This window comes from Corvus moneduloides, chromosome 6 (genome assembly GCF_009650955.1).
Source record: "Corvus moneduloides isolate bCorMon1 chromosome 6, bCorMon1.pri, whole genome shotgun sequence".
NCBI lineage: Eukaryota > Metazoa > Chordata > Aves > Passeriformes > Corvidae > Corvus > Corvus moneduloides.
The window spans coordinates 16,198,895-16,209,072 of NC_045481.1; the positions used below are offsets into that span (position 1 = coordinate 16,198,895).

Below are 10,178 nucleotides of genomic sequence, written 5' to 3' on the forward strand. Positions count from 1 at the left end.
GCCAGTAATTCATCTGGGAAACTTGAGAACTTCTTGGTGCTTCAAAGGCTGTAGCAACCTGATAGTAGGGTGTACAGAATACCTGGGCTTGGGTAGTATTGGAGGTTAAGGGCAGAGATGAAAAAGACCTGATGCCAACATGGAGTTTGCTCATTATGAAAAAGATTGCCACCACAGAACTACAGACCTTGCTGTAGAGTTTCTTTCCAGTTCTGTATTATTTAGATGAAACAGAGGAGTTCATCAGACCTTCTGCAATGGATTTATTTAATGTGTGTTCCTGTACTTCGGTATTGAGTATCATTCCTGAAATTTAGGTTGTGGTTTCAAATAGTAATGATGTAGTAGACACCTTTTTATAAAAAAAATCACATAGATTTTATGGGTTTGTTTTTTATTTAAAAGCACCATAGCAATATTTATAGAAGTGTGTATTATTGATAAATTTTGCAATAATGTTTCAAAGTTTTGATTTTTGTTAATTTTGCTGTGATATCAATTTATAGGTGAGATCAGAAGAGAAATGTTAGAAGATGTACAAAATAAACTAATGAACCTTATGAACAGCACGGAAGGAAAAGTGGACAAGTAAGTCTTTGCTGAAAGATTTTACTTAAATTTTTGGGTTTTATTCCTCTCAGTGTACAGATGTGGCACTCACAGTTGCAAGAGTAGTGCAGGACTGTACTTCTGTATGTTATCTTGTAATTACAGTTTAATTATTTTGACATTTTTCAATTGCTTGGTGGTTGTAAATAGTCATTTTGATTACTAAAACCAACAGATTTGGATCAGTGATGTGTTTCTTAAGTAGAAAGAAGTGCACTTCTGTAGCATGAGCTGTGCAAATGGAGATAAGAGTTCTTAATGAACATATTTTATAATGTTCAAGGTGTGAACAGCAAGCCCTTTCATGTATCTGCTTCACCTGGATGTCATGTAAATCTCTTCCTTGGTCTTTTTTTTTCTTCTCTACCCAGCAGAACTGAAACAGGGATAGGCAAATCGGCTCCCCTGTCCCTTTCCTTACATCTTGGTTTGGGACTACACAGAGCTATCTCTTTAAATGCTCTTTTGAATCAAGATCTTAGAACAAGCATTTTCCCTGACTGTAGTATGTGCATCAAAATTTGCTCATGTACCCTTCAGTTTCACTTTACTGCATACAATATTGCTAATACTGTCCAAATTCACACTTACTATGTAAGAAATGTGATAACTTACAAAAGGAGGAAATTGGTGAGGCACCTTTTTAGTTATTTGTATTTGATGTGTTTATTTGAATTACTGTAAATTAGTCAAGAGTATGAGGAATAAATGCATCAATATTATGGTATCAGCTGTTACACAATAGCAGCTTGTATAAGTAGCTTCTTTTGTTCTGCAGACTGTTGATGAGAAATCTCTTTATTGGACATTTTCATACTCCAAAAAATAGACGTCTTGAAGTGTTAAGGTTAATGGGAAGTATCGTGGGACTAAAAAAGGATGAACTTGATCAGGTAATACTTTGCAGAAAACTAGGCTTCTTTTTTTCCTTTCTTTTTTTTTTTCTTCTTTTCTTTTTTTTTCTCTTTTTTTTCAGTATCCTTACCTGAAAATAGAATCACTTGCTGCTAAACTAAATGTGACTGTCCCTGCACATCTTGTGGGGAAAGTATGTTTTTTCTTCTTTCATCTCACTTTTTTTTTCATGTGGGACATGCTGATCTTAATCTTTCGATAACGTTGTTTTAATAGAGTAGATTTCATTTTATTGATGAATGCTAATGCATAAAGGAAAGGATTTAACTTTGTGCTGTTGTGTATAGTAGCTGTAATATATCAGTTACAGAAAAGTAAATCTGTTATATATGTGCCAGTAGTATTGTGAAGAATGTGAGGCTTATATTTTTAAGTAAAGAGCCAGCTTTTTAGACTGCCAGTCTAAAAGTGAGAGGCGGAGAATATGGTTTTGACAATAATAAAAAATTTTTATTTATCTCTTTGAGTGCCACATTGTTATAGTGCAGCTCATTATATTTACTCACTTTCTTTCATCTGCTGCTTTATTTTATTTTGTTTCCTAACTGTTTTCTTTAAATACTTCTCTAGTTACTATCTGAAGAGCAAAGAGGAGTTACAAGATGGGTGACTGGCTGGCTTGGTGGAGGAGCAGGGTCAAAGAGTGTTCCTAGTACACCTTTGAGACCAACTCATCAGAACATTTTTAATAGTGTAAGAATTAATCATTCATTCTCTTTGAGTGCAAAAATGGGGAAGTTGCATATTAATGCTCGTGTTTGGCTCATCAGTATATTGAGCTTCATTTACTGATGCTACTGTATCTTGCATTAATTCTTTTGTGCAACTGCATTGGCAAAAGTTTTTTTCCTGCACTAAGGAAATATGTAGACATTGAAAATTATACAATACTAAATCTTGTGCTAATACAGAAGGCAATTACTGTTTCACTGGTTCCCGGCATCACTCTTTTCTTACACTATGGACTTCATCTTGCAAACTATGAGTACTGGAAGTTAAATATATGTGAGAGTATGGAATTCTGCAATACTCAACAGTATGGAAGACCATGACATTGTATTTTGATGGCTCTGTTCCCATATGTCCTTTAAATTTAAATTGAAAAGCTTTTTCAGCTGCTGCAGCTAGTGCCTCTTCTGTGCAACATATAGAACTGGTATTTTAAGTTTTCAAATGCTGTAAAGCAACAGATCTCATAGCATGATCCATGGGAGCAGTTTATCTATGGAACTTTTCATTTTGCAGGCCAGTAAATAATGTACTCAAGGACCAAGTATGAGGGGTTGGGGTTTTTGGATTGACTTTAGGTTTTTGCTCAGTTATGCTAGAAATGTTGAGAATGGATTCCTGTAAATCATCTTGAAGTGTAGGGATTAGTTTTTCCCCCTAAAATAGTGCAGGCACATAAGCCACTAAAGGACTGTGGCCTATGTGGTTTATAGATGTAAAAGAGAAAAATTAATCCTTTTGTGTGAATAGTACAGGCTTTACTAAGTCAAATTTTATCTTGTGATGCTACCGACACCTTAATCATTCCATGCTTCCTTTATTTGAGATTCTTTGTGAAATAAAGCATACACGGGCTTTAAGAGAAAAGATTGGAGTTTATGTTTTTCTGGAGGAGAGATTGGTTGAGCAAAAGACAAAGGAAATACTGTGATGTCAGTACTAGCATGGGATTCTTGAAACTTGGCTTAAATCAATAATGGAACCATGGTAGAAGTATGTGTGTTATCTTTAGAGTTTATCAATTTTACATAAATGCTTCTTAGTGAGACAGCAACAAAGAATGTATTTTGAAAATAAATTTCATTGTCACTCACTGAGGACTGCTTAGTACTAAGTACAAGTACAAAATTGATTGCAGGCTGTTGACAGCTTTTTGTTTTATGTATGTATGTATGTATTTTTGGCTTAGTGCTTTTCACCAGAGCATCAGTGAAATATAATAACTAGTAGCCTCTTACAGTCTTTTTCAGAACTGTTTGTGAAATTCCTTGAAACGGAATCTCGCCCAAGCCTTCCCCCACCCAAGCTCTCTGTTCATGGCATGAAACCTTTGGGAGCAGCAGGAACTGGTAAAACTAACAGTACTCCATCCAACAGTCAAATGCAAGGTAATATTTGAATCTTTACATAGAATATAAATAACTAAAGGTAGAATTTTCAAGAGGACTTTAATGATTCTGTGCTTCCTCACTTGTGAATTATGAATTTGATTTCTTCTGCCCCAACCATTTGCTACTTTTCTCTTTTTATTTTTTTTAATTCTTCTCCTGTCTCTCCTTCCCACTGCATCTATACCTCACTTTCTAAACTCTCAGAAGATTAGAGAAACCAAATTCCCTTTGATATGGAAAGGATTTAACAGCACCTGTTAAAGCCAAACGGATGCTGTGCAGACAACTTCATATGGTGTAGTAGTGAGCACAGTCCTGATTTTCAGCATTCCTGTTGATCAGCTTGTGTTGAAGTGAGTGAAGAATGCAAGTAATACAACTTTGCAGTGTCTTTGCAGTGTGTAGAACTGGTTGCTCAGAGAGGACCAAAATGAAATCAGTTAAGTGTATGGCCTGGTATGAAATCTCTGTAAGCTGTGCAAGAGTGTTTGATTTTTCTAAGGCAGAGAACAATTAGGCTTATATTATGCATGTTAAATTAATGTACTTTTGTCTTAAGTAATTCAAGGTTCAAATCTTCAGTTTAACTGGTCCAGTTTGTTCTTAATTTTTTGTGTTTAAGACTTCACCTTAATATAGGCCTGCTGATTTGCAAAAGCTTGTTTTGTTTGAAACTTAGCTGTAAACTCAAAAGAAAATAAAAACAAAAACCCCGAACACCAAACCCCGACATATTATACATGTGTACAGAGAGAGAGAGAAATGCTAAAAAACCCTCTTTCAATTCACCTAAAGTAGTTGGATGTTACAAAGTGCTGTTTATTTATGGGGGTTTTCTTGGGGCTGACTCTGGGGAATCTGTGCTATGTGCTGGGAAACTTTCCTGTGGTCTGCATTGTAGTGCATGTGCCAGGGCCCTTACACCTCTGCACAGTGCTGGAGTCAGTGTGACAGATATGTCATGCCTGGCATTGCAAAGGTGAAGTGAACTGCAGAGGGGGTTCACATTGCCTGTCAGATGTGCACGGTTTTTTGGGTAGCTTGAGCTGTTACAGAATTTTGGTGGTGGACTTGGCAGTGCTGGGTTAATAGTTGCACTTGACTTTAAGGGTCTTTTCCAACCTAAATGATTCTATGGTTCTATGAGAGAAGTCAGAGACAATAAAAGTCTTTGAGGGTGTCTACTGTCCATGGCAAGGAGATTTTCAAGGACTTACATGTTGCAGAAGTGATAGGCAATTTTAGAACGTCTCTGTGAACAAATGCTGTAAAATTGGATAGATTTAGGAATGCTTTTTAACAAAGTGTTTTCATTGTTGGTTTAGGTTTTTGGGGTTTGTTTTTTTCTTATATTCCAGATTCTGCAGTCTCGGGAATGGGTAGAAGACCAGATGCAAATCCATTTATAGCACCTCGATCTGCAGCAGTGCCTCTCATAACACCAGCTACTAGTTCTGGACATCTGCTTATGAAACCTATTTCTGATGCATTGCCTACTTTTACACCACTGCCAGTGTCCCCTGATGCCAGTGCTGGTGCTGTATTAAAAGACCTCCTAAAACAATAGATCATCTTGTATCAGTATGATGAGCACTTTAAGGAAAATGAGAACACTATGTTGTATATAATTTATCACGATGAGGCCTTCTGTAAAAAGTCATGTATTTGACTTCAATTGTACTTTGCTTTTCTTGTACTTACAAACTTATCAGTGCTTCAGAAATTCTAATGGTGGAATGAATAACTGCGTTCTGTATAGCAGGCATTCATTTTGGGCGTGGGTTAAATATTTAACTGAGGAAAAAATCTATCTTGTTGCTAGATTGTCACAAGACAAATTAAAGGATTTTTAAACCTTATGTATACTGGGTTGTTTCAGATATGCATAAGACAGCATTAACTCTTTGGTGTTGAGATCTGTTTTTCCATTAAAATGATCTGCCATCTACCTTACAGAACCAGAACTGAAAGGAATACATAAACCACCCAATTAATGTTGTTTACTTAATGTACTTTTGGACATATATCTCTTATTTACAAGTTTGATTCTATTTGGGGGGCAATTTGAGGCACATTAATCTCTTTGCACAATGATTTGATATACCCCCCCCAGACTAATAGGTGTTTTCAGTAGTCTAATCCATCAGCACTAAGGAGTTAACTAGGGAAGTGAGGCTAGAGATATTCATGTGAAGAGTGGGTAATTTAGCAAATGATACATTCATATATATATAAAGACACTGTGCTTTAATGGTCCAAGGTGTATATTTGAGAGACTTTTTATCTTGCAAGATTTTGTAGATCCAAATATAGACTTAAAGCTTGAACACATGTATAGAATTAAAAGGGAGGAAGGTGTTTGCTTATCTCAAATGTGTAAATAGGTCTTTGTAAAGCCAAGGCCAAAGTCAGTTACTGTGTAAATTTTGTTGTGATAACTTGTATGCTTTGTTTGGCAGGTAAAGAATGAAGTTGCATACTAAAGGATAAGAGTCATCCTCATAGTGAACCTGAGATAAAACATCTTCAGTTTAAAATGTGTAATTTCTTAATCCTTTTATATGCCTCTCCTTGTTAAGTCAGTGTTAAGATAACTGTTGTGCAAGTTCTATATTAGAACTATCAACCTCCTTCATTTTCATTAAGGTCCTGGATGAAAGAGTTATATTTAAATAAAATAATTACTGAAACTTGTACAGAACCAACCAAAATAATGCAAGAAATCTTTGCATTTATTTATATAGAGGTCAAATAGTGAATTTCTTTTGTTGCCTTGAAACCTTGCAAAGGTTTTTTTAATTGCTGTACTTAATTTAAGAGCTGTTTGAATCCTTTGTCTCCAGTATATTAATGTTTCATGGAAGACTTAGCAAACTTGTAAGTGGATTGACCATATTGGGGTTTGATTTTAAATTTTTTACCCCATTATGGACAGTTTGGCAGATTGATTTCTAAAAAGATAGCAGCCACATATTTACCAAAATAAATTCTGTGTTTTGTAATAAATGTATTGAGAATCTCAAATTACCTCAGCTGAGAATATCGCAGTTAGGTACTTCAAATGTAGATCTTCATTTAAACTGGACTGGAACAGCTACCTTTTTTTTTCCATAGCAATTATAAAGTAAAGTGAAATCAGATGGCTTCTGTGCAATCTCCCTTGGTCTTGTAGTCATGGCTGTTCAATGATAAATAGCTGCTTCGCAATAAAATTACCTTTTGGTGAGCCAGAGCAGAAGGAAATGTTTAGTTTTTAAAAATTATGTGACTTACATGTTGTAAATTACAAATGGAGTCATGCTGCTCACTATTCTCTGAAGATACTAATGGAGCAGTTCTTAACTTTTTTTTATGCATTTTTTTCTTCTTCAACTGCAGAGAACTTAATATGTACACATTTCTCTTTCAGGAAGCTTTCTAAATGCCAATAAAGAAAACATAGTAAGACCATTTGTTTCTGCATGCTGTAAATCAGTTCCATTTGTACAATAAGCTGTGAGTTTGAAGAGGGAAGTCTAATACCAAGCAAAGGTACTGAAGAACTTCAGAGTTCCTCATTAAGCTCCTTGAGGGAGAAGAAAATCTATAGCAGAGATACAAAAGGCTTCCGTCCTTAAGTCCTAGGAGGCGAGCTCTGTTGAGCTATGGAGAAAATTCTTATGCCTTAGAGGTTTCTGTTCTAAGGCTTGTTCCACAGGTACATTGGTGGGGTTTGATGCTTTGTTAGAAATCAGCTGGGCTTTGTGTTCCAGGCAGTACTTTTGTGCAGAGAAATGTAGAACAACTTCATTACTTTGTTTCTTTCTTCCTTCTTTGAATGTTTCACAGACCATTACAAACATTCAAGCTTTGTTTTCATTGAATGATTAGTAGATATATTTTTTCCTCTAATTTTTCTTCTATGTTTACTTTGTTCTTGATAACTGTTCCATATATAGTTGCCTTACCAGTTTCCCACATGTACATACGTGACTCATGTAGTCTGTCCTGTTAATTGTGTGGGTCTTTCACATAGCAGCATGAGGAAAAAAAAAATCTCTGGAATTTATTAACAAGGTGCAGTAGTTGAAAATTTTCATTCTATCATTTAATGTAATTGTTTTCTTTTCTATGGCTTTTGCAAGGAAAAAAGGTGTCTGGTCCTCCTAGTTTTGGTCTAACAAGTTATCAGTTATCTTTAGTGGTAAGGTCACAGAATTCTATTAACAGATTCATTTTGCAAACTTGATATAAGGGGGGGGGAAACAAAGGTTAATATTTTTCCATTGTTCTCTTTAGACTTTCCTCTCTTTTTCTTTTTTTTTTCCCTGTTCTTTGCTTATCCTGCATTCCATGCAGAGAAGGAAGTAACTGGTTGATCTTCTAATTGTGAATGTGGTTTGGGTTTTTTATTGGGGCAGGGCAATGTTTGGTGGGTTTTTTTTTTTTTGGTTTTTTGTTTTTTTTTTTTTTTGGTTTTTTGTTTTTTTTTTTTTAATTAAACTTTCCTGCATTACACCAGTTAGTCACAGCAATATAATTTCACACATTATAGTGACCAGTGTAGAAATAACCCTTTTTTTTTTTTTCTTTTTTAACCAATGTCAATCCCCTGCATTTTAGTATTTTTTCTTCCTGTCATTCTTGACCATTTTGCGTAAGTTGTTACCAATAAGGCAGGTGATCTGGACTATGTATAGGACGTGACTGATGGCTAAAGTAGAAGAGACAGAATGGAACGGTACTTGCCTTGTAAGTATTTCACATTGTCACATACCTCATGAAAGCTTTGCAGTTAATTAATGTCTTCTACTGCTGATGTCAATATTGATACACTGCTGGGTTTTTTGGTATTTTCATAGAATCATGAAACTGCCTTGTTTGGAAAGGGCCTTCAAGATCATCCAGTTCCAATCCCCCCTGTCCACAGGCAGGGACACCTTTCACTAGACCAGGTTGTTCAAAGTCCCGTCCAACCTGGCCTTGAACACTTCAGCAGATGGGGCATCCACAACTTCTCTGTGCAACCTATTCCAATGTCTCACCACCCTCACAGTCAAGAATTTCTTTCTAATATCTAATCAAACCCTACCCTCTTTTAATCTGTAGTCTGTGGAAAAAGTGAAAAAATATTACAATATTTGAGTTTATGGTCAACTATTATTAGAGGGTTTTGCAGTTTATTGATAGAAGAGAGTTTAGAAGCGCTGTCACATGTGGTGTTGTAACAAGCCACTGACAGACTACAGACCAATTGGTATCAGGGAAACAAACTACTTATACCTGTTTTGTGTGTTTGTTAACAAAGGGTAGCAAGCTGACCCTTGTACCAGCAACCAAGAATGTTCTATCTCCCTTAGCATAAAGGACATCCTAACTCTTCAGAGAGCTGCCTGGATACTGTTTTTTGAATATTAGCCAGTATCACAAAGGTAAAGGGAATCTTGGCAAGTACTGAGTAGTTAGCCGCAAGGTTTTCTTTTTTGACATTAGATGCTGCCTGCTTCTTCCTCCCAGTGAATTTCCAGATGGTGATGCAAGGTGGATTGAATGCAGCATGATCAGGTGTGGGAAGCACAGACCAAGGAGATTTTACAGATTTGAGGCAGCTAGGAACTATTTATTTCATGTCACTTATGAAATAGTAGCTCTTAGCCAGCACTCTAGTACAGCCACTTAGTAACTAATGTTTGTTGATGGAATAGTCCAAGGGGTTAGGAAAAAAAAGGTGTTGTAACAACACTCCAAGTGGTGCCTATTTTGTCATTTGGCAGCTTTCTGCCAAGGCTCTCCTACGAGGTGAGCAAAGTCAGATGGTTGATTTTGAGCTAGTAAAACACCGACACAGTGGTATCTCCTGACTCCCTAGAATGGGAAGCACTGTTAAACACAACCCTCTGAGAACAGAAAAGCCAAGAGTTATAATGCTTCAATGTAACTTTTTGTAAATGTTGGAGGGTAGGAACTAAGGACATTCTAAGGTTTTGAAAATTATTTTGACCTTTTCAGGGCTGCAGAGAAAGACAGCAGCCGACATTAAGCTGGATGTTTAGAACTAAATAAAGCTACACTCATTTGTACAACTTAGCCTGAATCCATGAGTTTCCTGAACAGTTAATATAGTATTACCAACAAATATACTTACTCTAAGCAACAAAGTTGCAACTAGATGTAAATAGAGCAACAGTAAGAGGTAGTAGCAGTTTTGAGTAAATACGGATAAAAAGTTCCTAAATGGGAACAAGTATAAGAAATGTAAGCTGCAAACATTATTTCACAGAATCATTAGAAAAGACTTCTGAGATCATTGAGTCCAAGCTTTGACCAAACATACCTTGTCAACGAGACCATGGCACTGAGTGCCACATCCAGTCATCGCTCAACAACCCTTTCTGTGAAGAAATTTCTCCTGATGTCCGACCTGAACCTTCCCTGGGGCAGCTTGAGGCTGCTGTCTTCTCATCTGGTTGCTTGGAAGAAGAGACCAACTCCTGCCTGGCTACATCCCTCCTTTCAGGTAGTTGAAGAGAGCGGTCATGGTCACTTTCTCAGGAG

General features: G+C 36.3%; 1 protein-coding gene across 1 annotated transcript in view; it reads left to right on the plus strand.

The window, feature by feature from the left end:
* Positions 1-7,094, plus strand: part of TRIP11 (thyroid hormone receptor interactor 11) — a 29,332-nt gene extending 22,238 nt beyond the window's left edge. Inside the window, exons 16-20 of the mRNA XM_032112987.1 lie at positions 507-588; positions 1,388-1,502; positions 2,095-2,217; positions 3,494-3,641; positions 5,003-7,094. Of these exons, the coding sequence (XP_031968878.1) occupies positions 507-588; positions 1,388-1,502; positions 2,095-2,217; positions 3,494-3,641; positions 5,003-5,211 (677 nt within the window). The 3' untranslated portion in view covers positions 5,212-7,094. The remainder of the gene's footprint in view (positions 1-506; positions 589-1,387; positions 1,503-2,094; positions 2,218-3,493; positions 3,642-5,002) is intronic.
* Positions 7,095-10,178: the final 3,084 nt, after the last annotated feature.